Here is a 19,273-nt window from a genome sequence, read left to right as displayed (position 1 = left end):
TCGGAAGGCAAGAACCTCCCCAGAAACGACCCGCACGAGGCCGGTTCCGCGGCTGCCGTGTCCCCTATCGCGGAGCCTTCCGCGAAAGCCGGGGAAGGAGGCACGGGCTTGCTCACCCCAAACCCGGCGAAGATGCCTCAAGCGTCGTCTATGAAACGCTCGGACCCGCAGCAGAACGGCGGGGAGGCGTTTGTCAACCGGGACGGAACCGTTGCCGAGGCTCCTCGCATGAAAAAGGTAAGACAGGCGGCATTTTTCTCCCCTCCACATAAGTGCTTTTGTATATCTCGCTGTTGCTGGACCACCACTGAGGACCTCGCCGCAGCGCGAGCTTGCTGGGAAAGCTGGCATTGTGTGACGATGCTAACAGGCTAGCTGGCACCAAAGCTGAATCGGCGGCGGCCGTTGACGGTTTAAATGATGCTTTTCACTGCTTATAACACAAGGGAAGGAATGTTATTCTTTTTCTCATACCCGGTTTCACTAAGGCTGACATTTAAGTGAAATATTTAGGACTCAGGAGGTGGGCGACAGTATCCAACTGTTCTCACAAGTTGTGCTGATACTGGGTATTTAAAAGCTCTCTCATAGCATGAGGTCCCACATGCTTTTGTAGGTTTGTGTATATTTGTGTCACATTATCTTGAGCATAAACGTGACAAACGCAAAACACAGACCGCTTACATTTTTCGGATATGGTCTTTTCAGTCATAGTTTAATTGTGGCACATCTTTCTTATTTTTGAAGAAGCTCTGATTATTGACACTTGGGTGTCCTTCTGTGGAACTTCATGACCCTTGCTTGACCTCAGATTATTATGTTAAAACTATTCACAGTTCACTGCCTGTAAAACAGACATGCCGTTTTAGTTTAGTCAAATTTATGCAGGTGTGTGGTCTAACTTGGCTGTAACAGTAGTCAGTGATGTGTAACCCCTGTGACCTGGTTTATAAAAATAAACCTCTTTGAGTCTGTAACACCTATAATTGATACCGTAGGTGGATTTAGGCACTGTTTAGCTGTGGTTGTCTTATCGCTCTGCTCCTTACAAGGTCTTTTTTAGGACAGAAGAAGGGCAACGTTCAAGGAAAGGACATTTTTTTATTTGATAAGAAAATGATTGCAAGAGCTTTATTAACAGTTGCATATCCTGTTATCTTTGTAGTGGACTTTATAAGTAGTGGTCAGCTGTTGCACTAATACACATGCCACTTTAGTGTTTTTTTTTGGCTTCAGAAAGCCTAGAAATTGGGTGAAACCCGGTGAAAGGACAAGTCGGGTGGGATGCACTCCCCACCCACACCCTGTACTACGTCAGTGATCCTATCCTATTAAACCAAACCCCGAAGGAAACCCAGCTTAAAGACCCTTTAGCCAAATGTTTGGTAGTAACGTGAGAGAATGGAGTGCGCAGCACAGAGCAGATGGCTTCAAGTACCTCAGACTGTCAAAGCGAGCCGGCATCTAGAAGAGAATGAGCAGTCGGAAACACCGGGCTTGCAGGGGGAAGCGCAGCCAGAGCTATGGGAAAGCAACAGCCACATCTGTGCTACTGAGGAGGCCAAGTTTGAATGCAGGTGCAAGGTACAGACTGTTGATTAAGGGGAGAAGTAGTTGTGAAAATTTACTTAAAATAGTGCTTTTTTTAAAAAAAATTTATTTGAAAGTAAACATTTTGGTCACACTTGTTAACTCTTTACCAATATTTCCTTCAAATATCAGTGCAGGCACTCTATTAAATATCTGATCATTATATGTTGATCTTTATATCCTGTTGTTATGGCTTAGCTTGTGTGATTAAAATGTATGTCTGTCTTTGAATTTTCATTGCAAGTGTGTTGTCTTGTTTCAAGTTCATGGGATGCAGAGAGTCCAGAAAGCTTGAGTTGAGGATGAACGCCATCCTGAACACTTTTAGGGCTGAAGTCTGCCTGTTATGTAAATTTCTGCAGTGTGTTGGAACTGTATTGGTCTGATCAACTGTTTTTCAGTATTTTTGTTTATTCACAGAAGGTTGCCTGCAGCCTATTTATAGATGAAGTATAGCAGGAGTAATGGTACTGCATTATAGATTTATATGACCACAGCCTGGCCTCGAGCATCTGCTGAACTGTCCTTCCCCAGTTGCAGTAAAAGCTAAGTGAAGCACTGGGGACGATGATGCAAGTACGCAGCCAGGCAGGGCAGTGGTGTTGACTGACTGGCTGGATGGCTGGCTGGCTGGCTTTTAATCCTTGCCTCTATCATGTCACCACATGAGGGGATTAAAAGGCCAGCTTGCTGTTGTAGGTGAGCCCAGATGTAAGCTTTCTGAGTCAGTGATGAGTGTGATTGTAACCCGTCCAGCTTGGCTTGAATATCTCCAGCCTCTGGGAAGTTCTGGGTGAAGGCTCCAGCTGCGGAGTACTTCAAGAAGCGGGCCTAGCTGCTATCACGTTTGCTGTGCGAGACTCGTGTGGCAGGCAGACATTTTTGTAGCTGCATACTTGGTCAGTAGTGTCACCTGCCTGATTTGGCAGGGATTGCACTTCCTAACAGGTTTATGGGAAGCATGCATAGTGATGTTATTACCGTATTTCCCGGACTACAAAGCGCACCTGAATATTAGCCGCACAAGCTAAAATCAGGGGAAAATCCTGTTTTGTACATACATTAGCCGCACCTGACTAAAAGCCGCAGGTGTTTCAATGTTGACTTATCATATGTAAGAGAATATGCACAAAGGGAATTGTCAGGAAAGAGATGGCTGTTTGGAGACACACCCCTTTTATTAATATTTTGAATAACAAGTTATGGGTACATATTTGCATAACTTTTTAGGTATATGTACAAGTAGCGGTAATGGAACGAAACATGTACTGTGCTTCATAAATGAGTAACAAATGTAGTACATAACAATAACCTACAGCACACCAGAAAAATGGATCCGGACTACCTTTTAGGCTCAGGTGCAGTGACACGGCTTTAACAAGAAGAAAAGTCAGTCATTCACCACCATCTTTCTCTTCTTCCTGCCCACTAAAACCACCAAAGTCCTCTTCTCCAGTGTCGGATACGAACAGGCTCAGGATGGCTTCGTCATCCACTCTCAGCTTCTTTCCTTTGTTGTCACTTTCAAAACCAAACAAATCCTCGTTGTCAGTGTCAGTGTCGAACACCCTCAGAAGGGCCGTGGCGGTGTCCTCCTCTCCATCATGCAGCAGTCCAGCCCTTCGAAATCCGTTGGTGATCATGGATGTTTTCAAACTTTTCCACGCTGTCAGATTCCACTGGTGGAGTTGAGCATAACTTGCTTTTCGCAAGTTTATCGGCGCTCATCATCCACGTCTCCTGCTGAACGGGTAGCGCTACTTTGAAGTTTGTTTTTCGCGCTACTTGTACAACACTATGTTGCCTGGCGGATGGACATGTGACCAACATACCACTCTTGAACCCCGATACTGTGTGTCAGATCACATGCCCTTCCGCCAGGCAACGTAGTGCCGTACAACAGCGGAACAAATAAAACAAATAGTCTTACGATATGACAAAAATCATGGACAATCCATAGAAAAGCCGCACTTGACTAAAAGCCGCAGGGTTCAAAGCTTGTGCAAAAAGTAGCGGCTTATAGCCCGACAATTACGGTAAATGATTTCACAGAACAGCAGGATCTACCAGGAACATTCCTCTCTGTTGTAATGTTATATCACCTACTAAGCTGATGTTCCTGGTAGTGCTCACTGGTTAACAGGCTTAGTGACATGTGGCTCAGGACGAAAACAATTTTGAAGGTGGGGTTGTGTTTCACAAGAGTCAAAAATCAGCCCAAGTTGTTGTTGCCACGTGTTGATGGTGCTATAGGTTTCCACTCTAATGCCACTCATTAACTCATTAATTGTAACTATATTTACACCAGCTTGCTCTGTAAAAGGCACTATTGTTGTGATCAGTTTCATGCAGGTGTCAATATGGTGAGATGAAGCAGGGAGCTAGTACGATGTGCTGAAGCCAGCTGAGCTAAAGATTGCGCAGCCTGTTTCCTCATCAGTTCCTTCCATGCTCTCGTGATTGTTCCAAGTCATCTGGTGAAGGATATGAGGTGGCTGCTCTGTGGTTTCTCAGCGTGGCCATCTTCATGCAAGCACATTGATCTTCATCTCCCCGTGACTGTTCTCAGCTACAAAGGCGAATGTGTCACTGTCCTTCCCCTGCGCCCTCTGATTGGTGAGTCACCTCAGCAACTGAGCTGGTCTGTGTGTGGGGGAGTGCCTGCATTGTGGTGATCACATGCACTTCCTAAGGGATAGAAGTTGAATTATGTCCTACCCCTACTTTTGTATTCATCAAATAGATTATAGGAATAAATATATTTATTCAAGTCCCCTCTTCAGATAAACTTGTAGACCCTGACAGATAAAATTTTTTTGAGATAGATATTTAGTTATTTAAATATCTAATATCGGACAATTTTTATTACATTTTTTGAAACGCACAAAAACACAAACAGATTTCCCTAACATTTTGTTGTGCGTGTTATTTATGAGTCACTATTAAGATAACATAACAATGCAGTTTTATTGTCAAAAGTCAAGGGTTACAATATGCTCTGCTCGACTCTGCTGGTTGTATTTGTGGCACACACACACACACACACACACACACACACACACACACACACACACACACGTGTACATCTTTCTCACATCTATTTTATTACTTAATTTTTATATTTTGACTGCTATAAATACCAGTACCAATATATCGGTAAGGAGCTAATATCGGCCTATACATGGGCCCCACTGATATACTGGCTAGACTCTTAGCTCAGACCTTATTGAGCTCATTGCCAACTCTATTCTTTTTGGACTCTAGTAGAATGAGTCAAAGTTCAAAATAATCCTTATTTATCTTATACTGGGCCATGGTGCAGCACATCAATTTGCCAACCTTCTTCTGATTGGCTCTCCCTCCAAAACAGAAGGTTTGAAAGTAGGGCTGATGTGCTCACAGCTATCTCTCTGACTTCATACTGAGCCGAATGTTGAAACAGAATCTGACCCTTAATATTTAGAGCAGTCTGAAGCCTGTGGTTACTTGAACACACCTTGACCTTATTATCTGAAACTTTGGGCATGTTTAATATGAGCATCTTGAAAGGCGCTTCATAAATACAGTTTTACTTTTTGCTGGCGACTCCTTAAAAGAAAACTGTTATGGTTCCACTTTGACATGAACTATTGAGTCTTGAATTTAATACAAATTAATTGCTATAATTATCTTTTTGTTGGCTAGCACGTCTCTACTACAGATACAGCACAAAGAGCCGTATTTCTACTGTCATTTTTATATCTGTCTAACAACGTGACAGCTTCCCAGCTTCACAAGTGCCTTTAAATGCTGATTTGGAAACTCTATGACAGGACTAAAAAGCTCACAGGAGTTGTGAGGTCCCAGCAAGCTTTAACGCATTGTCAGAGGTCACCGGAGAAGCATTAAGAATGATCGACAGCCCGTGCCCAGACCTTGAACCTCATGGTAGTTTGAAGGCTTGCCTTAGTGGGAAAGTTCCTGGCCCCTTTTTAAGACAGTAGAGTGGACTGTCTTAAAAAGAACAAACCCAGTTGTAAGGAGTGGTGGAGAGGCCCAGGCAGGCCTGCATGGGATCCACTAGTTAATCAGACCTGGGTAGAGCTTTAATGGCTGTAGTAAGTGGTTGGGGTTTTAATGTGTGTGTTTGAGTGCATAGCTTGAATGTAAATGATTGATTAATCAGTTAGTCACTGGTAAGCCTGATTGGTTGTATGTGTATGTAATACTAACTTAAAAGATCAAAGAGCTATATCTGTGGATTACTGTGAAATACTTCCAGGCAAGAGACCAAGTAATATATCTCAAAATAAATGCTTATAGGAACTGAATGGTACTGTTGTGTGATTTGGCAAGTCTGAACTGCCTCTTCCACTCATGGTAGAGGGTGTATATTTGGCCAGCTTTGCCCTCAGTGCACTTAGCTGAGGTTTATCGCTCTTTTTAATGGCCTATGAGTGAAACCCCCGGATTTATCTGATCTTTCTCTGGTGCTCTCACTCTCCTCTTGCTCAAATTACCATGTCACACCACTTTTTATTTTTGCTCCATCTCCCCTCTGGTTCTGCTCAGGCTGTGTGCCTCATGTCAGCCTGCTCAACAATACTTTCCAAACAGTGGATCAGCAGACTTCTTAAAATAACCCCCAAAACAGTCTGAGTTACAAACTACCCACACCGCAGGATACCGCTTCCTCTGTCGTTTTTTATTATTTAGCTTTCACGCCGTGTCTCACTTTCTCACAGTCTTGGTGTTCCCGTACAGCACAAGACCTTTTCCCAGCGCGAATCCCAGCACCACTATGTGTGAGATCATGCCTGCCTAACCATCTTTATCCATGGCACTCGGGCCAAATCAGGAAATGGACTGTTAGTACTTTACACCAGTTACAGTTTCTCTCGCTCCAAGTTGCCAAATAGTTAGCCCTTCATCGCTGTCCAGATTGGTCGTTGTAGCGGCTGCTCTGCTGTAGGGCTGCATGCATGGATGGATAAAATAAGAATCAGAATTTTCACACTGAAAAGGTGGTCACGTGGTCAACATATTTGTTACAATATTCTCAACACTAAATAAAACTAACCAGCAGCCTGGTCATTAAATCCCAGTTGTGCAATTGATAAATAATGGCTGCTTTCATTATGTAATGCATTAAAGTAAAATGCCACAACCAGCTTTATTTATATAGTGTTTTATTCACGTATGAATACACACAACTCTTGCTGTACTTCCATTAACTGTGGACTGGCTGAGAGGTGAAGTCAAGCAAACATTAGACAAAACTGTGAGCTGTAATAAATGTAATAGAATAGAGTGGGCATAATGTAAAAATCTTTATAAACAGTTAGTCCTGAGGTCTTCTCCATACCCACACTCACATACTTGCTTTTGGGAAAAATGATTACAGAATCAACTAATTTGGATTATTGTTTTTCACGAATGTGGCAAAGCTGTCCAGGCTGAGGAACCTAAATGAAGCAACCAGTTGAAAGATGCCTTGCAGCCTCTGAATTTGGGGCAGAGACCAGAAGAAAAAAGAATATGCTCAAGGTGCACTCTTCCCCAGTAAAGTAACAAATTGAACCCTTAACATCTACTAGTTTTTGGCCCTCTAGCAATGCTGAATGGTATTATGTAGTACTGTCATGAAGTAGGTAGTATTACTTTTCTTTGTAATCTAGCAACAGCCATCAACATAGAAGAAATAACTAGGTTCACTACCTAGAGGCATTGTTAAAGATTCAGTGTATCTACAGCCACATAGAAAGAGAATCTGTGAATGCGTTCTTTGTTTCTATTGGCAGTCCCTCAATGGATACCTGTTCTGCGGGCAGTGGCTACACTGCTTGATAGAACTATGCGGTTGTACAGCCAACATTTGGTAGGGACACAGGCTGCTTATGGTCTTATGGGTAAAAGATGGTTTTGTGGTGGTTGTGTGGACAGCTTTGCAGACCATCGTTTACGCGTTGTAGGTGTTTATGATCAGCGGTGGCCGGATCACAAACTGTGTGATACTTTAGCTTGTGCCGTTGGTCCTTCAGCCAGCTGCGGGGAAGGGCAACCTAATAACATATAAAGAGCTGAAGCGAAATCAAGCATAAGCTTCTGGGTTTATTTGTGCAATTTGCTAACATACTTCCTCTTTGTTGTAAAGTAAATCTGGTTTGGCACAGGAAAATTCCAGCCTATTGTGAGGCTGGTGGTAGCACAAAAATACAAATTATAGGCCAACAATCCAAATGCTGTTATTTGGATTGGTTATTATAAAGAATAAACACAATAGATAAACACAATGGATGTCTAATGTTTCTTTAATGGAAAGGGGAACTAATTGGCAAGTGAAAACTAAACAAATTGCAGCACTTAAAGTTCCTGAATGGGACAGCACTCTCTGCCAAGTTTGAAACTTCCCACCATCTTACAGGCACAAAAGTTTGCCCACCTGTATAAGAGAGCCATTCAGCTGTGCCTGTATGTGATGCAGTGCCTGCTGGTGAAATGGCAGTATTTTGCACCCTGGGATGAGAACACATTATCAGGGTAGACTGTCTGTGACATTTTAGCACAGTGGTTATACAGGGTTACCTTGGCATTAAGGGTGTGCAGCTGTCAGATTGGGGAGGGAAAAAAAAAATCACTGATCGCTTGCATTTTACCTCCCAGTCTCCTGCTGTTCTTACAGCACACATTCATTTCTAAATTAGGTTGCACCTACATGTATCACCTTCCACTGGCACATGATGCTGACTTTACTGGCCTTGACATCTAGTGCTCAGTAGATGGGATCTGAACGCCTGTCGTGGACAATTCATGAAGGTTTTCCCCTTTTCTTGCCTGTGGGTCTGGTTTGAGACTGGCACTTTAAGAGTCTTTGCATCCCTCCTAATGAGTGTACCACCCACACATACACATCTGCAACTCCCCAGTTGAAACTCATTTCCTGCCTTGTCATCCCAGCTTGGTATCACTGAGCATGTACAGCTGATTGAGTTACACATCTTTCCATCAATAGGCTTTTTACAAGCCTCAGATCCTTGGCACAGAGGAGTGAACATAATGAAGGGAAAAGAAGAGCACTCACTTTTCCTGGAACCCATGTTCATAAACAACCAGCATAGTGTGAAATTTTAAACCCCTTACTTTAGTTACTGTTGAACCAGCGAGGGAGCCCAGGCTTTTTGTTTGTGTGTGTGTGTGTGTGTGTATGTGCGACCTCCAGCCTACAATGCTGAGTACACATGAGAATCTGTGGACATTAACAGACAAGTCGCCAAGCATGAGAAGAAAATGGTGTTGGGCTGTGCTTGTTTCAATTTCCCCATACGATATAAATTATGCAAGGTTCTTGTGGCTCTGGAAAACAGAAATCTGTAATATTGTCGACTATGTAAACGTTCTTACTTATGGTTCTAACTTTAACACTGCAGTCAGTCACATACAAGTAAAACTGTAACAGAACAAACACCATGTTAGACACTTTGTAACACCTATAATTGTATGTTTTCAAAATTACACCACAGGGGCATGCTGGATAATGTTGGCTAGACAAAAACAACCTGTTAGGAGCTGAGAGAGGCTTCATCACTAAATTTGGGAGCTTTCTATGCTGTATGATTTAGTTAGTTTTAAAGAGAAGGGGGGGGGAGGCAAACTAACAATATAAACATTGAATCCAAGAGTCTGTTTTTGTTATTTAGTGTTTTTATTTTGTTATTTTTATTTTAATTCTGTTATAAGAAGCAGTAGTATAAGGAACTGTAGTGGTTTAAAAAAAAATGTCCGAGTCACCTGTCGTTTCTTGATATATTATTGCAAGAAAGCCAGACTTTCTTGTCACCTTTAAAGAGATATTGAGCAATTGTTCTTTGTTTGCACATTAGCTACTTTTTCGCTGAGTTTCAGATGACAATTCTCATTGGAATTTTTTTGTCTGTCTTTAAGCCACTTAACACTGACCCATGAATCATTCAAGCATAAAAAAGGAACCTAACTCAAGGGATGAACCATTGTTGTCTACACATAACTGACAAAACACTTCACTTGTTCCAGTTCTTTAACTGAAAATACCAAAGATGAAAACGTTTGACAGGCATAAAGTAGTATTTTGCACCAACAAGGTGGTTCCCAAAAAGCTGTTGTTCAAAAACTTGGCGTATCTTGCCATGGAGGGCAGAACTATCTGAGATCTGGTCATTTAGTTGATCAAGCTGCTCTTTATTGAATGCTCGTCAGAAATGGTCTTAGCTGAAGGGTGTCTGTGAACAAGCCATTTTTAATGAAGGGAAACTGAGAAAAGACACAAAGGTATACCAAATTACCCTGGAACTGGACTGAAAATCAGTGGCAGCAGTTCTTGTGGAGTGATGAATCCAGATTTTTGAACGTTTTGGTTCAAATCATCATTAATATGTACAGCAGAGATCAGGAAAGTGGTATAACAGCGAATGTCTATAGATGCTTGATTTTTCACCATGACAGTGATTCCAAACAAACTGTCTATGCTGGGTAGAAAAATGTACCATCAGTGATGGATTGGCCTCAGCAAAGCCCAGACCTCACCATTATTGAAGCAGCGTGGGATCTTAGAAGAAAGCTTTCTAAGAGAGTTCAGGCTGTGCCGAAGAACCCAGGCATGCTTAAAGACATGAAACCACTACTTCCCTTTAATTTTCTGTTGATTCTGTGAAAATATTGTTATTTTGCTGATCATACAGTAATATCAAAATGAAAATCTCCTTTTGTTACAGCACTAATTTAAACTAACAAAAACAAAATAAGTAGTGTACATTTCTGGTTGCACCTCCCAGCAATACAGCGAATGCTCTGTGCTTGAGCATTGCAAGTGAACAAAGGAACAACATTGTGCTCAAAAAGTGCTGCCTCACAAAAGGCCTTCACAAAGCCTGAAATGAGCCCCTACACACCCATCTGTCTATCCAGCTTCCTATTAGTTAGACAAAACCACCAACTCTTGGCAGAGAGAGACAATGGCTGCTAAAGCTTGAATCACCTTGGAGCTGGATAATGGATGTATAAATCCACTTCTAGATGTACACTTTATTACATTTGAGCTAAGGAAATTTCATTGATATGAGCAGAAGTAATGTTTTTTACTTAGTTAAGTCAGGCACATCATGTAAAGATGGTATTGCTAACAAACTGCTGTTTGAATAGTACTGTTTGAACAGACAGCCCTCTTCACAGTTGTGTTTTAGTATTTGATTTGTGGTCTTTTAGCAATCATTGACTAAAATGGCAAAACTCCAGGGTGTAAAACCCAAACAATAAGCTGAATGATGCTAAAATGTTACCTATAGCTCGGGGAAACTAGAGTCATATGATAATTATTTGCATAGGCGATATATGTGGAAAAAACCTCCTTCTTAGAGTAGCTTTAAACACCAGCTTTCCTCATATTTCATGTTGTTTGCTGCTGTGCAGGTTTTGTTGTTAGTCGGATTAATTTATAAAGACAAATCCAGCCTAATAACCAATGAAGAAATTGCTCCACAATCCTAATTAAACATAGATCATCGACCCCCATAATGGGTTTATTCAAAAATAGAGCAGCACCACCCCCTACTGTGTGCTTTTGATGTAATTATACCTTCCCCACAGGGAGCTGCTGCTATTTTTAGCATTTCAAAAAGAGGGAGGACAAAACACAAACACACATTTCCAGAGACAAATCACTTAATTTTTGAGATTTGTTGTGGCATATTCTAAAAGTGTGTGGTGTTGCTTTCAAGCTCGTGGAAAAAATTATTATATATAATTACTTAATTGATTTTTGGTTAATGTTAAATTATGTTTCTTTCTAATGGTGGCATTTATCGACCCTGCAGTGGCTTAAAAAAAGTAGACTGGAGATGGATCTGTATAAAGGCAGCAGATACAGGTTGCTCTTCAATTTGCTAAAAAGGCCACAGACACAGTTTTGATGCATCACTTAGTCATCATTTGTCGATTGTTGCGGTTTGTTTTCTCTCAGATGTGAGAGCCACATAGTCAGAGTAGAAACAATTGATTATTAAATGAGCTGATCAATAGTAATATTGATGGCTTGGTCATCTCTGTGAATGGAGGTTATTTGACCACAGCCATTGAATGGGAGTGTGAAGCCTTTGGGCACCAAACCGTGCCCTAGTTTGATTGACGTAGTGGGGGGAAAAAAAGACCCTGTTACACAACTGAATTTTGGGACTGTGCATGTGAGATAGATAAAGACTATAATTAGACTCAGTGAGATTTTCTAATAATAGAAAATCTTTTCTATTTAATGCCACAATGCCTCAATACAGTATTTCTTCTCTTAATTAGATATGATTTGAATTTGCCTGTTTTTAATTAACAAAGTCTAACAGTTTTTGGGGGTTTTTTTGTTTCTTTTTTTTTTTTTTTTTAAATCAGAATATTTTGCTTTGTCAGTTTGGGCTGAATACTCAAAAGTTTATCAGTAATGTTTCTGGTGGTCACTGCAAGTAAAATGTGGCATTTAAAATCAGCGACACAGCAAAACGTTTCTTAAAGGACATGTGAAAGCCCCCCCCCCCCCCCCCCCACCACCACCACCACCACCACCACCACACCCACCCCCACTCAGAATAAGAAGGAAGAGTCATGTGAAAGAAGAAAAAAGTTCCAGAAAGGCCTGCATGTGTCCTCTCTCCCCCGTCTCTGTTAAGTAAGCAGGTAGGGTTTAATCTGTCACTAAGCCCCATCATTCATTGCCTGTTCTCCTCCAGTATCAGTGTCCCTGGGTTTTTACTGTGACTATCAGATCATATCAGAAGGACAGCGATTGTTTTAGTGGGGAGTGCTCTGTGTAGATGGCCCTGCATACCTTCCATAGTTTTATAGCAGCACTGGGATCATTTCAGGCAGTTGCAGTAAGAGAGAGGCATTCAAAAGGAAGTAGGCTCATTCAGTAATCCTCCCCTTATTATTATTATTATTATTATTATTATTATTATTATTATTTGTTTTTATGTTATTTAATTTTATTTTTTAAGATTTGAATTCTGATTCTCATGCACAGTTTGTAGGCAATAGGAAAAAAACTTTTTTTTTCATTCTTTCATTTTTTTCATGTCATGTTGGACTTGGACAGCAAACCCGAGCTTTCCACTGCCTGACAGCAATTTCTGCAAAGCTTGTTTAGCCAAAATGTGAATTTCAGTCTATGCAGACGGCAAAAGGTATGTGTGATATATATATATATTTTTTTTAAATGATTTATCAGTCAATTGCTGTATTATCGCAAACGGATTGCTTGCAAAATTGCCAACTTAATCCCATTCAATTGCAGAGTGATAGCAGACAGACTCCATCTTATGGCAGCATTTATGACATTTAGTGACAGTGTTGGTATGTTATAAATATAATGTTATATCATTAGATAAAACATAGATGAAATGTATTGATAACACTTAACTTTGAGGACATAATAATTATTCCTTTTTCTTTTTTAAAACTAAGAAACTTGGATTGCTTTAATACAGAACATCCCCTGTCAGTGATATGAGTACTGTCTAACTGCTGCTGCAGATCCACAGCAAACAAAACGTTCTCCCAAACAGTGCTGTAATGATATAATTCTTGTGGTAATCCTGGGGTGTCAGTTGATATGTGGGAATATTTGGAGAGTTGCAGAATAAGTTTTCCATTGTTATACAGCTACAAGTTGGTTCACACAGGTGATGTTTGTCCCTCATTTCTCCAAAGTGATTGGACAGCTAGGTCATAGGTCAGTGTCTGTCTAGTCAAAGGACATTTCTCCCCTCTTTAGGACCTGGGGGGGGGGGGGGTGAAAGCTTGCAACAGAAAAGACACACAGTGCTTCATTGCACTGTTGGTGCGTGTAGCTTATCTACCAATGAGGCATTGTCATTAGAAACAATTGAATAAGCACTACATGTCCCTCTTAAAGATGCACCCAGACCGAAAATACCCACAGCTCCCTCTACTCTTGTACAGTTTCATCCTGGTGAAAACTTAGAATTACAGTTCAGGTCCATTCAGTTTTGTTTCTGCAGAACCAATTCACAGTATGAGTTGTCTCTGGGTGCTTTTTATTTTAATATTTCCATTTTTGAAATAAAAAGAAAAAGAGCGAGAAGTGAATTGGTCCCCTGATGGAGTCTAGACTCAAACATCTCCTTTTGCAATGGATTAAACTAACATTTCTACAAACATTTGTGTTCATATCAATTTTAATACAACTGATTAACAAATTTTAAAAAAAGGACAACAATTTGCCAAAGTACCAGGTACGTAGCTGCTAGCTGTTCATCTACATAATGCATCTTTACTTTTTTTTTTTTTTTTGGGACACAGTATGTGCTGATGCTGCAAATAGGCTTCAGTGAAGAGCTTAAGATGGCTTTCTCTGCTGCTGACGTGGCTGCACAAAGCCTCTACCAACATATACATACTGTGTGTGTGGGCACGTGCTAGCCCATTGGTAATTGCATGTTGTCTCAGTAGCTGCCAAGTGTATGCACGGTAATGGTGGGCGCATGAGTGTGCATATGTGTGCCTTTTTATTTACAGTCTGAGCACTTGTCTGTGTGTATAAATCAGAGGGGGCATTCTTACATCATAGGCAACCTCAGGGCAGCACACTGTGCTCTGATTCTGAAACATATCCTTATACACACCACCTCACACTAGCTTGCTTCCTTCCTTCATATTTTTTCCTCCTTATTGCTCAGAGCAGTCAGAAATCTACAATTGGGTGAAAGGAAGGTAATAAAACCACCATCTGAATGTTGCAGCAGACATTAGGACAGGGCAGCACGTTTAGTTTTCTTTTTTTTCTCCAATTTTGGTTAGCTGCAGCCACTGTTTCATGATCTTAGCCCACAGAATCAGTACCTGGTGTGATCTTCTGCTGCTTCAACATTTTACATGTTTTGCATTCAGAGATTCTCTTCTGCGTACCCTGTTTGCAACGAGTGGTTATTTGACTTACTGTTGCCTATCTGTCAGAAGTCTGGTTATTCTCAAACCTCTTACGCCGAGGCATTTTCTCACAGAGAACTGTTGCTCACTGGACAGACCATTCTCTGTAAACCCTAGAGATGTTTGTGTTGGAAAATCCCAGTAAATCAGTAGTTTCTGAAATACTCAGACCAGTCCATCTGTCACCAGCAATCATGCTATGTTCAAAGTTACTTGAGTAACCTTTCTTCTCCTTTCTGACGCTCAGTTTGAACTTCAGCAGCTCGTCCTGACTGTGTCCACATGCCTAAATACACTACTTACTGCCATGTGATTGACTGATTAGATCCGGACAGGTGCACCTGACTTTGCTTGGTGTGCTGTGCTGTTGTCAGCTAATACTAGCAAGTTTGGCTAGCTAGGTGGACCCTAGGTGTGTCACTACACTGTATGGCAGCATAACACAACGAGAAGCTGTTTGATTTCTGGCCACCTGCTAGTTGATGTGTTGCCTGGTTGGTGTGTTGCCGGGGTTGTGGGCGGGTGGGTGCATGGGGGCCCACCCCTGGAGCAGGGTGCCGCCGGTGCATCGAGCCGCCTGGGGGGCTCTTCAACTGGTGGGGGAGATTGTCACATCTTGCAGGAGCTTTCCTCTCCTCGGGAGCTCTCTCTGCAGGAGGGGGAGATACAGGAGAGGTGGAGGAAGATCTCAGCCTGGGTGTTTATTGTCTTATGTAGTCTGGAAGATGAGTGGATGGTGGGGTGGGTGCAGTTTTCTCTGTGGTGGGGTTGGGTGGACTGTCCCGGGCTCTGTGGGGCCGGGAGGCGCTGCTGCACTGGGCCCCGGTCTGGATGGGCCTGGGCCCCCTTTCCCTGGCGGGTCGCGGAGTATGGGGGTGCCTACTGGGGTCAGCGGGGGAGCTGGCCCCAGGGAGGGGTCACCTGCCCCTCCCTTCCTTCCCTCCCCATCTCCAGCTGCCTCCCTCTTCCCGCTCCACCACAACCACCCACACATGCAGGGCCTTGGAGTAGGGGTATGTCACCAGGGTGCAGAGGAGGCTACCCCCCCCCCCCCCCTCTGTCCCCTTCTGTCTGCCTCAATTTTATCCCACAACTTAGACATTCACATTACTCACACTCTCATTACACATACATATAGGGTCTTGGGGGTGGGCACGATACACGGAATCCAAAGTACCATCAGGGTGTACACCCCACCCCTGGCGTCGTTGCCCACCTCTCAAGGTTAAATACACGTAGACATTGAGGGCTAGCAGGAGGGACTATGCGCTTACCTGCTGCTCTGTGGCAGGTAGCTCCATGCCCTCCTGGGTTTTAAATGCACCTTAGAACACACATGCATCAACACTACAATGAGCGGGTGGAGGGAGGTTTGGAGTCTTCTCTCACCCCCGTTCTCTGCGACCTGCTGGAGCGGGGGGGCTAGGAGGAGGAGTTGGCCGTCCGACTGCGGTCTGGAGTGTGGGGCCTCCCTGCTGCTGCGGAGTTGGGGCGGTCTGCCTCCCCCCACCGCAGGGAAAAGGGTAACACCACCTGGGTCTGGGTGCAGTTCCCCCTCCAGGGGCAAGGGTACCTAGACCCGGTTTGTAGAGTACGCTTGGGGAGTGTGATCGTGTGTACAGTGTCTCTTTATGTCTGTCTCCACGTTGGTTGAGTGTGGAGTAAGTACATATGAGAGCATGAGGGTGGGAATGGATGTTTGTATCTGTGTGTGCCTGTATTTCTGTGTCTATATGTCAGGTTGGGTGTCAGGCGCCACCTCTCTGGGGACATCTCAGGCCCTCCAAGGTTTGGAGGCCTATCTCCCCCTACCACCACTTCCCCTGCCAGTGGCGGACTCCCTCAGACATCGGTGCGTTGGTGGTTCTTTGTGTCCGGGGATGGGCGTCCAGGTACACACCGGCTCACTCCTTGGCGGCCGCTTATCGGGGCCTGGAGCCTGGGGCTCGCTCGGGCCACTTCGGAGGTGGGGTGCCCCCGGCCTCTCGGCCTGGGGCTCGGTCACTCAGGCACGGCTGACTGCCGGCGGAGCTCACGGGCGCGTCACTGCAACCCCCCCTGGCTTCTGCTCCGCGGCTGCTGAGTGAGCCCTCATCTGGGACTCTCCTCAGCTCTTTCTGGGACAGTGGCGCGGCTGCCCCTCTGTTGGTCTTCCTTGGTCTCTTGTGTTCTGGGTGCCTCTGGATGTCTGGAGTTTTGATCTCCTCCATACCTGCTTCATGCCCTGGAGGACGGGGCTGTGGCCCCCCCACACCCTCTAGCAGATCATTACATGAAGGAACCTTTTAAAAAAACAAAAAACAAGCACGTCCATGCTCAGAGGTGTACACACGGGTGATCACACCCACAAACTACACCCTTTTTGGCTCCTGATCTTATGTGCTGCACAATAATGTTTAATATTTAGTATTTACTGTCATATTCCCATATATCATTGTGATGCTGTTTATTCTATTACTCTTGTTCTCTTCTGCTTGTTTTTTTTTTTCTTTCTCAGCAGGTGATCCAGGTGATTGATATATGCATTTTTTCTTTCTTTTTTTTTTCTTTCTGCTCATTCTGTTGGTTTTTGTTTTTTGCCCTTCTCCCCCGTCCCTCTTCTCAGCTGTTTCTCTTTCCCTCTTTCTTTCTCCCCTTCTTTCCCCCAGTCAAATCTGTCCCGTATTCAGTAAGTGAAAATAAAATAAACAATAAAAGGTGAATCAAATGGACCATTACGGCAAGGCTGGGATGGTCAATTTGGTAAAGTAAATCCGTTGGGCATCTTTCTTTGCCTTTAGACAACAATTCTGATGGCAAAAGAGCCAAACGGGACAGGCAAAAAAAAAAAAAAAAAAAAAAAAAAAAATGGTTTCTCTGCCTTTTACTTGCTTGTCTGGTTTGTGTGTCTGCTTCTGCTTTGCCAGAGCTTGCAGACTACAGAGCCATTTCAGTAAAAGCCAGGCGTCTGCCAGAGTTCTGCCCCTGTTTTTGTGTCTGGCCTTTCCTGTGGCGTGAGTTCAGACACGATCTTAGCCACAGGCTTGTTTTTCAGATGGTTATTGTTTTGCTCCATGGTGCAGGTTGTTCTCTCCAACTATTGTTTTCTTTCTTTTTTTTTCATTTTTTGTAGAAAAATCTATGCATGGGTAAGAAACCCTACTCTGTCGCCTTTAATTTCACTCTGACAAAGGCAGTTTCTCATTACAAAAGCAAAATGGACTCTTCCTTTCATGCCTGTTAAACATGTTGGTCAGTAACTTAACTTTTGTCTATGGAAGTGCCAGTGACATGCAACATTGCACAGTATTTAGACATCAGGCAAAGATGAGACTGATGGCACCCTTTAACGCAGATGTTACCTCCCTGAAGGCCGAGCAAAGATCGACAGACGGTCTGCTGCTTGCATGCGATCCAGCGGTAGCGCAGCCTGGGTGTATGACAGGCCGAGCTGTCAAATTCTTTCATTTTTTTATTTTCTTTTTTTAAAGACTTGTCCGCCAGTACAGTTTGACTTAAATCTGAGGCTGCTGTAATCCAGCCAAGCTGTGGGCTGTGTTTGATCTCACTTCAATTACAGAGGCAGGGAAATGTGTAAAGAGAGGGAGAGCGACATAAGAAGAAAAATATATTTTTAAAATATTGTCGACACCTCTCTGTCTGCTGCAGTCTATTATAGGTTTTCTTCTACACAAACACAATAGTAATCCAAGAATAGCAAGTAAAACCACTGAGAAGCATGTCCACAGCTCTTACATGTGGCATCCAAGAGCAGCTTACAAAACAAGCACATAATAAACTGTGGTCGGCTCCACTCTGAATCAAGATTGTTTACGGAGGAAGAGTTGTAACAAGAATGGAGTAAAAAGAGAGAATCATTTATGGTCTCTTTTTAGTTGCTTCCTTTAGGACTGCATGTCCTCTACGGAGTGCTGCAAAGCAAGACATCCGTTGCTTTGTCTAGTACACTTCATAAAAGCCTGAAGGACTTCCTCTGCTTTAAGAACCAAGGCCACAGGAAATCATTCCTGCCTGTGGCCATCTCCCTGTACAACGCATCCACTTAACACACTGTTTGCTGCTACAACTACACATGTTTCTTTTCCAAATATTTATTTATAAGTGACTTATGTATGTATGTATATATATGTATATATTGTACTATTCTTAGTTAGCGTATTGTCTGTCTTGTCTTAATGTTGGTTTAAAATGGAGCACTGTAACAAAAAATAATTTCCCCCAGGGATCAATAAAGTATTCTGATTCTGATTCTGATTCAAAACACACTGTTAACAAGATGTTGTAACAATACGTGTTTCCACCAAGGTGTCTTGACGGCTCTTTGGCTTCTTTATAGTGACACACTGCTAATATCAAGAGGCCATAAAAGCTCCCGTTTCAACAATGGTGAAGTATTGAACAGTTATCGAAAACGTTAACCTTGCTGGCACACATATTAATGTTAGCCACCTAACTCCTAGCAATTACCATTAATTGTGAGTCACAAGCTAGTGTACTCCTGGTGCCAGGTGTTGTGCCAAAAAGTGATTTCCAGTGCTTGCGAAAAACTGTTGTAAATTACTTGTTGGCCTGTAATCTGTCAAATACATGTCAAACAAATCTCTCATGAATGATTAGATGCCATTATGAGCCAGAACATAGATACCTTTCACAATATTAAAGCTGTAATCAGTTCTTAGCAAAGTGACATTAATCACGTAAACATTATCATTGACATTAAAAATGTCTTTTTCAGAGGCGT

General features: G+C 42.8%; 1 protein-coding gene across 2 annotated transcripts in view; it reads left to right on the top strand.

The window, feature by feature from the left end:
• ahcyl2b (adenosylhomocysteinase like 2b) overlaps positions 1-19,273 on the top strand; it is a 51,711-nt gene that overhangs the window by 172 nt on the left and 32,266 nt on the right. For both annotated transcript variants that reach the window (XM_085387282.1, XM_085387283.1), the window contains exon 1: positions 1-237. This exon is cut by the window's left edge. In XM_085387282.1, the coding sequence (XP_085243408.1) occupies positions 1-237 (237 nt within the window). The remainder of the gene's footprint in view (positions 238-19,273) is intronic.

The sequence above is a fragment of the Rhamphochromis longiceps genome, linkage group LG17 (assembly GCF_057381845.1).
Source record: "Rhamphochromis longiceps isolate RC_006_pf linkage group LG17, R_longiceps_female_GT1.1, whole genome shotgun sequence".
NCBI classification, from domain to species: domain Eukaryota; kingdom Metazoa; phylum Chordata; class Actinopteri; order Cichliformes; family Cichlidae; genus Rhamphochromis; species Rhamphochromis longiceps.
The sequence above is the reverse complement of the archived record's forward strand: the minus strand, read 5'-3'. Positions and strand labels throughout refer to the sequence as shown.